Source organism: Sardina pilchardus, chromosome 3 (assembly GCF_963854185.1).
Source record: "Sardina pilchardus chromosome 3, fSarPil1.1, whole genome shotgun sequence".
Taxonomy (NCBI): domain Eukaryota; kingdom Metazoa; phylum Chordata; class Actinopteri; order Clupeiformes; family Clupeidae; genus Sardina; species Sardina pilchardus.
This window is the reverse complement of record NC_084996.1, coordinates 34,464,772-34,481,154: the sequence shown is the minus strand read 5'-3', so window position 1 is coordinate 34,481,154 and position 16,383 is coordinate 34,464,772. Positions and strand designations below refer to the sequence as shown.

Below are 16,383 nucleotides of genomic sequence, written 5' to 3'. Positions count from 1 at the left end.
ACCCACATGTGTTCATTCATATGCAGATGGCTGCCTACAGAGATCCACGCATATATGAAAGCAAATATTGACATTGACACATGCACAGACACGGGCACACATACAAATGTGGACACACACACACTCACTCACGCACACACAGATTATTATGGAAATCATCACTAAGTGTAGTCTTTGAAGACATGTGAGCAGTGTATGCTTATACACATACTGTTCACACTGATATGACTACAGCTACATTCATAACCATTATTACCATGTGCGCGCACACACACACACACACACACACACACACACACACACACACACACACACACACACACACACACACACACACACACACACACACACACACACACACACACACACACACACACACACACACACACACACACACACACACACACACACACACACACACACACACACACACACACACACACACACATATTCTCTTGATCTACACCTCCTTCCTTTGTGACTGTGGCTCCCAACAAGGCAATAGAGGATACGCTTGCTTCCTCCAGGGCTCCAGATGAAGCTCTGGTGAGTGGCGTGAGGTGGGGAAGGAGCCCGTGTTGTTCTGAGGCCGGGGTCAGTGTGTTGGCCAGATAAGAGGTGGCCGTTCACAGATAAGAGAACTGCTCCCTTAACTAGGTGCTCTAGGGCAGCGCCAATCACAAGAGCCAGGCTTGCTCTCCACAAAAGAAGCTCATTAACTGCTTAATGCCTAATGGGCCTGCAGCTACAGATTATCTTAATTGTTGATTCATTTGGTGATTAGTTACCTGATAAAGCAATTAAACGGTTTTGTCCGTAAAGTAGCAGCAAATAGTGACGAATGTCAACCTGTGTTTCCCAGGCCGCAAAAAGATCAGTGTTTGCCTAACCTTGTTATGTCTACGCCACAGATATTCAGTTTACAGCTGTAGGTAATCAAAATAGCCAGAGAATATGCCCATCACATATAAATATATGCTGATATGCATCAGGAAATCTTGTCCTTTTTTTCTTAAAGACGGCTCAAATCAATTAATCAATTAAATATGGTTGTCAATTCATTACAGTTTTTCTTGATCAATTCAATGCTTGTGTCAACTCTGACATCATATTTTCAAAACAATTAACACGCAGGTCAAAGCAAAAGCCCTCTGGCCAAAAGGACACATTTTGCTTGCAAAAGGTTCTTACACTCTCAAAACATTTAAAACAAGCAGCAAAAGCAAATTTGCTGACATATCACTGTGTGGTTTCGATAAATCATTAGACACTGGACAACAAAATGCAAAACATAGTTCTCAAAATGAGGAGTTTCAGCCTTCATTTTTGCTATGTCTGTGCCATTTCTTTCTAATTTTTCTGGTATCATAAACACTGTGAAAAAATGTATTCATTCCTCCCAAGATGTTACTGTCATTGACCTGTAAGACCTACAGTAAGCACCTTTACTTGACAGCTTTTGTACTGTTTTCTTTACCAAATACAGTACTTTCTCTAAACCCATACTTGCAAATAGCACCATAGAACAGACATGGTATCTTATGGATAATGAATGTTTGCTGACTGAAGAATTGAAAAGGATACTCACACCGGTGTATCAGAGATTCAGATTTATGCAAGGAATCTCTGTCACCTGTGAATAGATGTTTTCCTTTTGTTTAGCGCAGGGAAACCAACAGAATATGGGGTCTTTGAATGACATCTGTGTGAACTGTTTTGCAAAAGGATGTGAGAAAGGTGTGAACCCAATAAAAATGTGTGATCACATTTGCAAAAGGTTACCTCTGCTGTGCAAAGAAGGTGTTAATGAAGACCAAGTGGATTCCAGTTTAAGCATGTCAAAGCAATTGAGAAAAACTGTAAACATTTGTAAATGTATCTATTAAATATTATAGTTTTACTATGAAGGCTAACAGTGGTTACACTAATTAGTACAGCGGTAGACCAATTAGAGTTGAGGCCCAATCGTCACTCATGGTGAACTCTGTGTTGTGATTGGCAGTCGAGCTCCCCGGTGGGTGGGATGATGGACAGCATGTCCCAGAAGTACCAGCAGATCAACCAGCTGTTTGAGGAGCTGCGCGTGCTGACGCAGGACACCGAGAACGACCTCCGCAAGCTGCAGCACAACCAGGAGTACTTCATCATCCAGTACCAGGAGAGCCTGCGCATACAGGGTAACAATTGCACACACACGCACACACACGCACAGTTGGCCTGGGGGCAATACCTGGATTGCGAGATCCGGACACGTTGGATAAAAGAGTCTGCTAAACCCCGCTCACTTAAGCTGCCATAAATAAGGGCACGAGAGAGTCATATCCTCACCACTGTTTACTGTTTACAATTTAAACAGAGATGTCATGGAGTTTGCACAACTCTGCACTCAGCCCCAAGGTTTCAGTGGCCAGGGCAGCAGAGTTCAGCCTCAGTAGCGATCCCGCCGGCTCCTCTCCTCAGGGCCAGTGAGAGCGTTCATACACTACTGCTGCTCAGATAGCACCGGCACACACGGCTCATGCTCAGCACGGAACGAGCCACGCCGTGTCCAGCATTCCCCGCTGAGAGCCTGAGGCTTGATGTGCTGCACCTAGACCCTTAACACCTTCTCATGTTCATTAACTTTGTTAAGACTCATGACCTAAGCTTATACAGAACTCAGCAGCCTGGCGCACACACACATACAAACACACACAGAGAGAGAGAGAGAGAGAGAGAGAGAGAGAGAGAGAGAGAGAGAGAGAGAGAGAGAGAGAGAGAGAGAGAGAGAGAGGGAGAACTCAGCTTGTATAAATAGAGTGTGAGGTCACACAATGGCCATGCATGTAAGCCCCTGGTCCACTCACTAAGCAGCACAGACACCAGTGTTAATGCCCCTGTCTGGCCAACTCCGTGCGCTCAGCACAGCACTGCTGGGCCAGCTGGGCAACACAACACACTTGAGCTCCATAATGCTGCGCTGTAATGTCAGATCAAATAGGAAGGCTTTGAATGAATAAATGAGAAGATTCAAATAAAAAAAATGGGACTGTTTTAAATTTAAATTATAGATTAGTATAGCAGCAAGCAGCACAAAATGGACTCCAAGCAGTTTGTCCAAATGGACTCTCAGTTGTATGTTATCGTATAGTGGCGACTGTGAGTGGCAAAGTTATGTAGTGGATTGTCTGTTTACGTTGGCACTTTTGTCATAAATATCAGAGAGATTGTTACATTTGGGAATCAAGTCAAGTCAGCTGCCTTCAAAACAGCACTTCACCCCCACACAGCCACGGAGGCCCAAGCAGGTCCCAGCCCTAGACCCTGAACACTAGCAGGTCCCAGCCCTAGACCCTGAGCACAAGCAGGTCCCAGCCCTAGACCCTGAGCACTAGCAGGTCCCAGCCCTAGACCCTGAGCACTAGCAGGTTAGCTGATGACTAGCATTACAGCTCGGGAGATGGAACTGAAACTGGAACTGTAAACAAAAGGTCATATTGACCAAGGGGTTTTATCTCTTATTTCCTGTCTTGGCAGCAGATCACAAGTGGTCAGTTCTGGATACAAGTGTAAACAGCCACCCAAGACTCATCCGATGTGATCCGATCGTTCAAACCACTGGCCACTTGTGGTCAGGGACACATGTGACCACACATCTTTTGTAATGTCACTTGTCACAAATCACAGGAGCTGAGTGGAAGTTGCCTAATGCAGTTGTCTATATGGACGTGTTGAGATTGCTCAAGAGGAGAAGGCCTTGTGTTTGAGGAAGTGCAGTTCATATAAATAGAACTTCATCTCCTACAAGCAGTGAGTACGTCAGGAGGCATTGATGATGGCGAGGCAGAATGATGCTCAGGTGAATTTTGACTGATCATAAAATGATACAATAATTGTTTTAGGCTAGGCCACGCTGTTTCTGAGATATGAGGCAAAAGATTTAAGATAAAATTCATCATTACATAGTCAAACACTTTTAGCACAGAAACATATGTAATAGTAATAGTAATAGTAATAGTAATAGTAATAGTAATCCTTACAAAAACAGTAGGGTTCCCTCAGCTTCTCTGCTTGAGCCCTTGTGATAGAGCTGGACAAATCTCAGATAAACACTTGTTAGTAAACAGTGAAAGGCACAAGGTCAAACACATGAAGGTGACACTTGATGTACACAGGAGGCATAGAGAAGTGTCCTACGGAAGGGCAGGGGTGGCACACAGGAGGCATAGAGAAGTGTCCTAGGGAAGGGCAGGGGTGGCACACAGGACAGGAGGCGTAGAGAAGTGTCCTAGGGAAGGGAAGGTGACTTCTTGATGTACACAGGAGGCATAGAGAAGTGTCCTAGGGAAGGGCAGGGGTGGCACACAGGAGGCATAGAGAAGTGTCCTAGGGAAGGGCAGGGGTGGCACACAGGAGGGGTAGGGAAGTGTCCTAGGGAAGGGCAGGGGTGGCAGGGTTGAAGGGAGGAGTAAGAGATTTGACTGGTTTGGTAGTGCTGGGAGAAACTGTACTCACAAACCGAGAGGATGAAACCCACCCTGCCTCTGGGCTCCATGGGGAGAGAGGGGTCCTGGGTGACATGTGCTGTGAGCATATACAGCACTTAAACCAGACTGCTGTACAACTGAAGTCCACGCTGAGGTGGAATTCAGTGAAATCTGACAGGTCTATGGGAAGACAAACAAGAGTCTCCAAGCGTGTAAAAACCCTCTTGTCAATGCGTTTATACAGGATGCTGTTCAGCTCCATAGTCTGGACTGCGAGCCACTAGCCACTGTTTGATTTCATTTCCATACAGACCCAGCCGCGCAGGCTGAGGATCACGCAGAAGAGAAAAACAAAACATGCCCCCATGTACCCGAGCAGTGTGCACACATCAAGACTACGTGGTGGAGACAAAAACATGTGTGCACAATTGCTCTCATAAATGTCATGTTTAATTAGTGATTCCAATCAGGCTGTTCTCATATTGATAAAACATATCTACAGGCACTTTACATTAATGAAACAAAACACTTCAAAACAGATTCCTCAAAATAAATTAAATGCAAATTCCCAGTTTGCCTAACCTTGTTGAATAAAGGCTTTGTATTAATGATAGAATAATGTTGACGTAAATTAATGTGCATTGATTAATGTATCCAAGCATGCTAACATTGGTTGATGATGTTTTTGCATGCATACTATGCCCACTTTCACTAATACAGTTTTACTGTTTTTTTCAATTGCTAAAATACATTTTTTGAAACCTTCCACCCTTTTCTCAGAACTGTAAACACAAACCCCCATTCTCAAGCTACATTCACAATACCTCTAACACTTCTTGCTAAACCATCACCTCCTAGCAAGTTTTACCTGTGCTCAGAACCAAAGCACAACCATGTCTTCAGATCATTCACGCATCAGTCCAAATAAAAACACTACTGAGCTGTCATCATCACACACTACATCAACAAAATGGAAAGCACAGTGTTCAGGGTAGGGCATATAGCCCAATATAGTCATTGTTTGCACATGCGACCAGACCTGTACAATGAGGACGTTTTTCTCTCCACATTGTGAGGTACACTCAATGCATTTTGTAATGGAAACCAGAGCCAAAGATCATTTCTAAACAGATAATATACTGCATTGAAAGAGCAGTGAAACATTTGTGAAGCCAAAGAAGTCAAGTCTTTCATAGACCCTGCCTGAATTTGGTCATCAACGTTTCTCCAATCTCCTCTGATACGTTTGGCTCTTGTTTTTGTTCACATGGTAGTGAAATTGTGAAGACATTATCTGAGATTGCAGTGTCTAAAGTAAAGAAATATGTGTAGTGTTTTGCAAAAAATTGTGAGGCTGTCAATGCACTTGTAATTTTGCAAATCTGGCCTGATGTTTTGCTCTTTGAGAGTAAGGTTTCACTAACTGGAATACTTTTTAACACCTTGGTAATGCCATTGCGTCATTGCATCGTGTGTGTGTTTGTGTGTGTGTGTGTGTGTGTGTGTGTGTGTGTGTGTGTGTGTGTGTGTGTGTGTGTGTATGAATGTGTGAATGTGTGGATGCGTGTGTGTGTGTGGTCTGAGTTATCAGACGTTGTTGCATTTGCGTTGTGTATACAGCTGCTAAATTGCGGCGGTGAGTGTTTATGTATGTGGTCTAATCTTGTCTCTTTCTTGTCTCCTGTGTGTGTATGCTTGTGTGTTTGTTTGTATTTTGGTCATGCATGTGTTTCTGTTTGTGTGAATATGGCTGCATGCATACACTATATGTGTATGTGTGTGTGTGTGTGTGTGTGTGTGTGTGTGTGTGTGTGTGTGTGTGTGTGTGTGTGTGCAGCCCAGCTGAGCAGTCTGGCTACCCTCCCCCCTGCGGAGCGACAGCTCAGAGAGCCAGCACTGCTCAGCAAGAGAGCCACAGTGGAGGCCTGGCTCACCAGGGAGGCCAATACACTACAGAAATACAGACTGGTACCGGCCCTCTCTCACTCACACACACACACACACACACACACACACACACACACACACACACACACACACACACACACACACACACACACACACACACACACACACACACTCACACTTCCATCCATATTGGTGATTTTATTTGTCACGTTACCTCTCACCTGTAATCTAATAGCCATTTCCTCCTTCACTCTGCTCTCTGTGTGTGTGTGTGTGTGTGTGTGTGTGTGTGTGTGTGTGTGTGTGTGTGTAGGACCTGGCTGAGAAGCACCAAAAGACATTGGCCATGCTGCGGAAGCAGCAGACAGTCATCCTGGACGACGAGCTCATCCAGTGGAAGAGACGCCAGCAGCTGGCCGGCAACGGAGGTCCTGCTGAAGGAGGCCTGGACATCCTGCAGTCCTGGTACACACACACACACACACACACACACACACACACACACAATAAATAGTGCATAGAAATGAAAACACACTCGGATTTACAATCACACACACCCAGAGACATAAGAATACATCTGAGTCTCACACACTCATACACACACACACACACACACACACACACAGACATACACACACACACACACACACACACACACACACACACACACACACACACACACACACACACACACACACACACACACACACACACAGGCATTCTGTACATCATGTATAGTGTTGCATATGGTGTACAGAGTAGAGCGCACACTACACATGTACACAGTGTACAGTCAACAGACCTCCGTGTGACGTCTAGTGCATACATGAGGTTTGGCTCCTGTGGTCATATTTACTGTACATGGGTGGCTTTGTGTGGTTGTGTGTGTGTGTGTGTGTGCGTGTGCACGTGTGTGTGTGTGTGTGTGTGTGTGTGTGTGCACTGACAGGTGTGAGAAGCTGGCCGAGACCATTTGGCAGAACAGGCAGCAGATCAGGCGAGCGGAGCACTTGCGGCAGCAGCTGCCCATCCCCGGCCCCATCGAGGAGCTGCTCACCGAGCTCAACGGCACCATCACAGACATCATATCAGCCCTCGTCACCAGGTCTGTCTGGGGTGGGCTGCGGCCCGCGCGTCTGTCTCTATGTGTGTGTGTGTGTGTGTGTGTGTGTGTGTGTTGTGTGTGTGTGTGTGTGTGTGTCTGTGTGTGTGTGTCTGTGTGTGTGTTGTGTGTGTGCGTGCGTGTGGGAAGGCAGTTTCATATGAATGTAGACAGTATGTCTGGTGAGTGACGGTATAGTTCAGCAGTGGCTGTGCTGTGACGTGGCTTGTTAGTATGTACAGGAGGGTAGTGTTGTGTTCTGGTTGTGAATGAGATGGATGGCCACTCTGATCTAGAGCAGCAGAGAGCAGCATTATTTTTAAAATGTATTGTGATGATGTGTTGACCTGCCAAGGGACTACAGATGAAAACTAGCTCTCTTGCCAACTCTGGCACATTTACATTTTGAGTGTAAACAAAGAATGTTAATTGATGTGCATTGTCCCTTTTAAATAAATAAACAAATAAATAGAGCAGCGCACAGGGACGCCACTCTGATCTAGAGCAGCAGAGAGCAGCGCACAGGGACGCCACTCTGATGTAGAGCAGCAGAGAGCAGCGCACAGGGACGCCACTCTGATCTAGAGCAGCAGAGAGCAGCGCACAGGGACGCCACTCTGATGTAGAGCAGCAGAGAGCAGCGCACAGGGACGCCACTCTGATCTAGAGCAGCAGAGAGCAGCGCACAGGGACGCCAGGGGACACAGGGACCATGAACCATACAGCTCCTGAGCCATAGTAACTTCAGCTCTGTGTCTGCCTCTCACTGGCAGGAATAGAAGCACTCACACACCCTATGTGTGTGTGTGTGTGTGTGTGTGTCCATGAGTGTGTGTGTCTCTGTGCTTTCTATGTGTTTGTGTTTGTGTGTGTGTGTGTCTGTGTGTGTGTGTGTGTGTGTGTGTGTGTGTGTGTGTGTGTGTGTGTGTTTGTGCGGGCATGTGTGTGTCTGTGCTTTCTGCGTGTATGTGTGTGTGTCTGTGTGTGTTTTGCCTTTGGCTGTGGGCAGAACACAACATAGAAAAGCAATCAGTGTCTCATTGAATGTATGTCAGACAATGTGTCACTTTCGGGGGACTAAGCAGAGAAACTGGATGTGCTGTTTCTGTTTGTGCTCTCTCTCTCTCACACACACACACACACTCTCTCCCTTCCTCTTCCTTTTATATCTGATTTATGCTGTTTTACTTTTCAAGAAATAAGATCAATAACAAGTACTCCAGCAAACCGACTAGCAGGCTGGCAGATCAGTTCAGCAGCCAGTCACACACACACAGCCAGTGTGAACAATATGTTGGTGCTGAAGAGCTGCGTGTGTTGTGAACATGCACTGTGCAGTGGGAACCTCAGAGGCTGCAGGCACAACTGTGTGACTCTGTGCAGTACAGTACAGTACAGTATGGGCCTCTTGTACTGCTGGCCTTTGTAGAGGAGGACTGAGTGCTTGAAAAGGATTTCCTCCTGACTGAGCTGGATTTATCTTGAACTGGGAAATCCACAGCAATGTATGAAAGAATGTAATGTGTTGCTGTTTTCGTTGTTATTTTTGTGTGTGTGTGTGTGTGTGTGTGTGTGTGTGTGTGTGTGTGTGTGTGTGTGTGTGTGTGTGCGCAGCACCTTCATCATAGAGAAGCAGCCCCCCCAGGTGCTGAAGACCCAGACCAAGTTTGCGGCGACGGTGCGTCTGCTGGTGGGGGGCAAGCTCAACGTGCACATGAACCCGCCGCAGGTCAAGGCCACCATCATCAGCGAGCAGCAGGCCAAAGCCCTGCTCAAGAACGAGAACACCAGGAAGTGAGTTCACACACACACACACACACACACACACACACACACACACACACCTACTGCATGCATTGAAGATGTACATATACTGTATGTACATACAAATGCTCAAAGGCAAGAACAACATGCACCATACATATGTCCTCAGCCATGCGCTGGACATACAACTGTGCAGTTCACGTACAGAGAAGCACATATTTATGTACAACACACTATTTATGTAATACATGGATGCAGCACGCATCCTTGTTCACATGCAATACACACACACACACACAAACTCAGGCAGGCATCCTGTGTCATGGAGTGTGTCAGAGCCTGCTATGTGACAGGATAATGTAGAACAGGCCAAATGGCACAAAGGCAGTCTAGTCTAGTCCTGCTCATGAATCTTTCAGTGTGATTCATCTCTCCTTCATCCCTCTCTTTCCTCTCCTTCCCTCTCCCTCTCTCTTTGCCGACCCCCTTTCTCTGTCTTTATCTCTCCCTCCCTCTCTCTCTCGTCCTTTTTCTCTCCCTCTCTCTCTCTAAATCCCCATATTCCCTCCTTCCTCCCCTCCCCTCCTGCGCTCTGGTTCTCCCTCCTCAGTGACAGCAGTGGAGAGATCCTCAACAACAACTGTGTGATGGAGTACCACCAGACCACGGGCACGCTCAGTGCCCACTTCAGAAACATGGTGAGACGGAGAGCGCCCCCTCTGGCGGCCCCACACACCTCAGTGCTGCGCTGGCCTCGTTCACACTGCAGCCTTGTGCACCATTACCAATGTTACAATTGGCCTCCATTCAGTTCATGCATTGGAATTGGAATTGAATTGGCCCCACCCCACAGGGAGTTGAATTGGAATTGGAATTAGAATGACTGGAAGTGGAATTCAATTCATGGCCATTCAAAACAATTTCACAGTCACACAACAGGAAGAATGTGTTGAATCTCATATCATACAGTTTTGGGAGGGTTACTTTGGAAATATAGTAATTGATTACTGTTTATTACAATTATAAGTTGTGTGGTTGTTGCGATCATATCTGACATATTTTGTGAAACTTGTTAAACACTACCCTTAAATTATGTATTATGAATTCAAGAATTCAATTCTTTGAATGTCATTACATTTCAATTCTACTTCCTCTAATTCAAATTCAAATTGTAATTCTACATCCTGTTTTTGACCTCAATTCAAATTTAATTCCAGCTCAAGAATTGAATTGGAATTTAGGAGTCATTCTCAATTCAATTCTGAATTTTGCACAATCCTGTTACAGTGGGGGTGGTGTGTGTGTGTGTGTGTGTGTGTGTGGTTGGGGGGGTATGCAAAGGGTTAAGGCAGCCGGAAGATTTTTACGTGTGAGGAGACCGCCATGTCAAGTGTGTGTCAACAACTACTGACAAAACAAGCCTCCTCTGAGGGCCAGTTTCATCTCAAGGTTGGCAGCAATGGGATTCGAATGTTATATAATCCAATAGATAAAAGTGCCTCTTTCACAAAGGCACTGATCCATCAACACTGGGCTCAGATCACATTTGAAGAATTGAAGAGTCTGTTGGATTTAGCCTTGAGATGAAAGGCAAGCAAAAGCCAAGCCTCCATTGTCATGAAATGAGATGGGCTGTATTGCTTATTGAAAGGTGGACAGTACTGCTTATTAGAATAGACGATCCTATTGATGTCTCATTTTGACCCTTGACCCTGGTTTTCTCCTCCTGTAGTCCCTGAAGCGGATCAAGCGCTCGGACCGCCGGGGAGCCGAGTCGGTGACGGAGGAGAAGTTCACCATCCTGTTTGAGTCGCAGTTCAGCGTGGGCGGCAACGAGCTGGTGTTTCAGGTGAAGGTGAGCCAGCGCTTCAGGAGATCTCTGAGAGTGACAGAGGAGGAGGAGGAGGAGGAGGAGGAGGAGGAGGAGATCTGTTGTGCTCTGATTGCCTTAGGTGAACCCACAGCACTTTATACACTGTGAAAGAGCTTTGTGTCAAAAGCCGTGTAGTCTTTGTGGCTTTTTCTCCTTCTCCTCCTCCTTCCTGTTGGCCTCTCAGAGCAAAGCTCCGTCTCCAACGCCAGCACCACCACTTAGCAACCGTTTTGCTCTCAAGTGCGCACAGCTCCAGTGCACGGGGTGCAGCCAATTTGTCACTGCCCAGGGAGTGCTTTGTGGCCAGTCACCCTCTGACCTGGACATTGTTCCCCCTCCAGTGTCCAGAGAGGAGAGAGTTAGAGCAGTGAGAACAGGGGGTGCTGGGCCGTCTACGGGGACACACTTATTCTTTTAGAAGCAGACAGAGGGCGTGACCTGCACAGGCCTTCTTTCTTCATTCGTTTGCTTCCTTTTCTTTTCTGTTCTTCAATCTGTCCCTCTTGTCCCCCCCTCCCTGCAGACACTCTCCCTACCTGTGGTGGTCATTGTTCACGGTAGCCAGGACAACAACGCCACGGCAACGGTCCTGTGGGACAACGCTTTCGCTGAGCCGGTGAGTTGGGCGCCGTGGCGGGTCCAGTCCGTCAGCACCTTTTTGTGTCTTTCAGTTATTGCTGATTGTTGTTCCACAGCGGAAGGCCATGAGAACAGTGATGATGGACAGAAATGAACCCAAGCACACTGACTTTTAGGCTACTCACTCTCATACTTTCATACAGGACGCTACATTAAAACATGAAGACAAAATAATAATAATCTAGATTTTTATAGAATTTCAAACCATTAGTTTTAGGCCAACCTAAAATGATAGTAGGTAGTAGTACAGTAGGTAGTAGGATCCACTTTAGACATGTATGGCTGCATCCTTCTGATGCGGTATTCAAAGGACCCATGGTGAGAGTCTGCACTGAATAACAGGAAAGGTTGGTCCTCACTGACTGTGCTGTATTTACTGTATCTGTGCATGCACTGGGCTCTTGATGGCTGACTGAGAAATTCATTTGTCAAATTGATTTTGAAAAAACACATTATGAAGCATTTGATCAGGGTTTTTTTTCTCATGTTGATGTTGCTAAGTGGGGGTAAACTTGCATCTTGGCAAGAGCGCTTAATTGTGTCACCCCCACGTAAGATGAGCACAAGAATGTCAGAGAGAAGTCATGAATCAGCTGTCTTGTGAATAGGCTCAATGGAAGTCTCTGACGAGGAGGAGGAGGAGGAGGAGGAGGTGGAGGAGGAGGAGGAGGAGGAACGTGTGCATTTTACAGTGGGCCCGGCCACAAGAATTCTTTCTCCTCTTTCTGAATGAGATCAAGTCTTTTTTTTCTCCAGGCTTGAGGTGAATGTGTAATGCTCTCGCATTTTTCCTCTGTCCTTCAAGAAGGAAAGGAAATTTACCAGAACAAAAATCTGGAGACTCACTTATTAAGAGCCTGATATGGGTTTCAGAGTGGATTTCAAATTCTTCCAAAATGACATTCAAGCTGTTCAGTAAATGTCTTTTCACAACATGATGTAGGAATTCTCCTTTTCAGCAATTTATTTGGTATCTACTTATCACTAAAAGGGTACCCAGCTAGTTTAAATAAAGTGTGACAGACTCTATTCTCCTTATTGTAAGTCAGTGTGTGCCATTAGAATGAGAGTTTGAAGCTGTTATTTGTAAAGGTAAAAAGAATTATGGCCTTTTGCTTAAACTTAGGCTTTGAGATCTAAGTTGCCTCATGACTTGACTCCATGTGAGATGAGCCCTAGACCTAGACTGTAGAGCAGTAGTGTAGCGGTAGAGTCAGGACTGCTGGAGCTGACTCCTGTTCTCTTCTCCCTGTCTTGTCTCTCTCTCTCTGTGTGTGGGGCACAGGGCCGGGTGCCCTTCATAGTGCCTGATAAGGTGCTGTGGTCTCAGCTGTGCGAGGCCCTCAACATGAAGTACAAAGCGGAGGTGCAGAGCACCCGGGGCCTGTCGGAGGAGAACCTGGTCTTCCTGGCCCAGAAGGCCTTCAACGGCTCCAGCAGCAACCCTGAAGACTACCGCAACATCACCATGACCTGGTCCCAGTTCAACAGGGTGAGATGGGCGAGCCACCTCATCACATGGGGGCTTCTGAATTACTGTCACCTTATACTGTACACCTCTGACCTGGGCTTTGAGGGAATGCAGCAGTCACAGTCTGAGAGCCTTGTAGTGGCTTTGTCCTGGTTTGAGCCCTGATTCAGTGCGACCCAAAAAAACGTTTGCCGTGCAGTCTTGGTAAGGTCATGATGTGTTACATGGCGTAGCAATCAACGTTCTAGCTCTGAAAATCTGAAAAAGAGAAAACACATTCAGTAGGTACTCAATGACAAAAAACTCATGTGTACTTTACACACACACACACACACACACACACACACACACACACACGCACACACACACACACACACACACACACACACACACACACAGATACTGTACATGTATGTTTTTTATCTGGGAGGGGTTAGATTTATGTGTTGATAGGTGCATGTGTTTGAGACATTTTATTCTGGTAATAGCTGAAGTTGTGTTCTTCCTGAGGACATCATGATCTAGATGAAAACATTGCATGCAGAGAGGAAGAGACAGAGGGGGGTAATAGAGAGAGAGAAAGAGAGAGGGAGAGGGGTTATAAGAGAGAGAGAGAGAGAGAGAAAGAGAGAGAGAGGGGTTATAGACAGACCTCGTGAACTGGACAGTGCCTAATGCATTTAGTCCTGGCCACCGTGATTCCTGTTAAAGTCAGCCTATTAAATGAGAGTGGGGCGGCGCATGCGGTCTGTGTCTCCTTTGATTAGCCGGTCATGGCTGTGTCCAGCAGCAGGACAGATATCAGCCTGCAGATTAAACTCATGCTCCAGACTCAAAAGCAGGAATAAAGCTCCTCATCAGGCCAGTTAGGCCTCGTTTCAGCATATCTTTCATATCGTGCTGCCGTGAGGGATTGATTGGTCACTCGCCCAGGGCAGTGGACACATCTAATGCAGTTTGGTTGAATGAGTGTTGTTTTTTGATGCTGTTTCATTGGTCTGTTTTCTGAGCGTGTCTGCTTGGGACAGAAATAGCTGTAACAATTGGTACAGTGTATTCTGCGCTTACTTAGTGATGCGGGGGGGAGGGGGGGGGGGGGGGTCTTTGGGTCCTCCTGTGATCTTGAAATAATGAGGTTATTTTTTAGACATGTCTGTGAAATATTATTTCTCTGCCTTCAGCTGCTTTACCTCTTAATGAAGTCCCAATCGCCCACTATGTATATGTGTAAGCAGACACAGATGTCTCCACACTAGGATTGGTCATCACATGGGTCCTCTCTGATTCATCACAGCATGTGTGCGCGTCTCCGCTGTTCCACCATGGCCTTTGGTTCACGGCGAGAGCTCTGATCTCACCTTCCCTGTTGGGTTGGACGGCTAGTTACTCAAGGCTTGTTTCACATTGGCATCCTCAAAGGCCCGCTGCAGGGAGGAGGTCTTGCTAAACATGCTGCGTCTGTTTGCTCATTCGTGTAGATTGTGACCCTTATCTCATCTTGGTGCTTCATGAGACGAGGGTGTCATCTTGTTGTGTTATGTATCTATGTACAGTACCTTTCATTACTTCAATTTCAGATATCATCTCTAAGGTGTCGTTTTACATCTTCACAAATTACGTTTTAATCCCTTTCCCTTCAGGAAAGTCTGCAAATGAGAAACTTCACCTTCTGGCAGTGGTTTGACGGTGTCATGGAACTCACTAAGAAACACCTGAAGCCTCACTGGAACGATGGGTAAGAGATGGGTAGAGCAGAGCACTACTCTCTGTGCTTATGTGGAATCCCAGTATTTTACTTAAACATCTATAAATAACATATACATTCCCCAATGACATACTCCAATGAAAGGCATTGAGAATGAATGTGTACATATCAATAATAATGGAAGATGATTTGGAGAAAAAGGAAGTTTTTTGGCTTTGGTTTAGCAGTGGATGCTTGATTATGTTTTTTGATGTGTCTTTTTGAGTGCTTGGACATTATGTGTGCCTACCTTGATCTCCCATGTTGCTAGCCAATCCTGTCCACTTGCTTAAACCCTTGTCCACTCACAAGCAAAAAGCCCCATGTAGCAAACACTTTACCTCTTTCGCCATGGAAACAGGATCTAGTAGCTATGCATGTACCTATAGGTGGATTATTGGCTGTGTTGTCAGATGTTGTCCAGCATTCCAAGAACATACAATGCTCACATGAACACATGACTATAATGGACAGAATGCGGCTGCAGGCATGTTTACAGTATGCCGGGGCACATGTCAGCTCTACCATTATATCTCTCTCTTATTATGCATTCTATTCACTTTTGTACGTTCATGTATGATTTATGGATGTACATGTATTTCTTTTTGTGTGTGTGTGTGTGTGTGTGTGTGTGTGTGTGTGTGTCTGTATCTGTTTGCTGATGGTTCCGTGTGTGTTGTCCTCCAGTGCGATCCTCGGCTTCGTGAACAAGCACCAGGCCCAGGACATGCTGATGTCCAAACCCAACGGCACCTTCTTGCTACGCTTCAGTGACTCAGAGATCGGCGGCATCACCATTGCCTGGGTGGCTGAGAACCCCAACAAAGCAGGTAGCTCTCTCTCTTGCGCTCTCTCTCTCTCTCTCTCTCTCTCTCTCTCTCTCTCTCTCTTCTTACACACACACACACACACACGTAAACTCAGATGTTAACTCCAGGCTTCGTATCAGAAATACAGACAGATCATCAAACTGCTAGAGGGCTTGTGGTCCTAAGAGAGACCCAGAGCCCCTAAAATGATGGAACAGATTTGAATGCCTCTAGGACGTGAGGGAGGAATTTTCCAGGGAAAAAAACCCACAACAGGCAGCGATCAAACCACAACAACAGAAAGATGGGCACAGACAAGAAGCAACACTCGGCACCTGTTCATCCCACATCCCCCGTTCTAGGCGACTTTTAAATGGGGAAAGGATGGTTGTATGCTGCTTCTCAAATGTTCCAGTGTCTGACACAAAAAACAAACTTGCAGAACTGGTGTCAAAATATGCAACTATCAAGCACATCATTGTGCATGTTGGAGCAAATTACATTTACAAAGAACAACTGTATGTCCAAGAAGATTTCAAGGAGCCTTTCACTGCCCTATTTGAGCTTGGATTGCAAACTTTCATCAGCGGCCCACTCCCAGCAGAGG

General features: G+C 46.0%; 1 protein-coding gene across 1 annotated transcript in view; it reads left to right on the top strand.

The window, feature by feature from the left end:
- The window catches only part of stat5a (signal transducer and activator of transcription 5a), a 70,825-nt gene that overhangs the window by 48,372 nt on the left and 6,070 nt on the right, over nucleotides 1–16,383 (top strand). Inside the window, exons 6-16 of the mRNA XM_062533005.1 lie at nucleotides 2,003–2,177; nucleotides 6,304–6,434; nucleotides 6,688–6,839; nucleotides 7,324–7,479; nucleotides 9,091–9,270; nucleotides 9,851–9,938; nucleotides 10,973–11,095; nucleotides 11,637–11,729; nucleotides 13,038–13,244; nucleotides 14,864–14,958; nucleotides 15,655–15,797. Coding sequence (XP_062388989.1) covers nucleotides 2,003–2,177; nucleotides 6,304–6,434; nucleotides 6,688–6,839; nucleotides 7,324–7,479; nucleotides 9,091–9,270; nucleotides 9,851–9,938; nucleotides 10,973–11,095; nucleotides 11,637–11,729; nucleotides 13,038–13,244; nucleotides 14,864–14,958; nucleotides 15,655–15,797 — 1,543 coding nt within the window. The remainder of the gene's footprint in view (nucleotides 1–2,002; nucleotides 2,178–6,303; nucleotides 6,435–6,687; nucleotides 6,840–7,323; nucleotides 7,480–9,090; nucleotides 9,271–9,850; nucleotides 9,939–10,972; nucleotides 11,096–11,636; nucleotides 11,730–13,037; nucleotides 13,245–14,863; nucleotides 14,959–15,654; nucleotides 15,798–16,383) is intronic.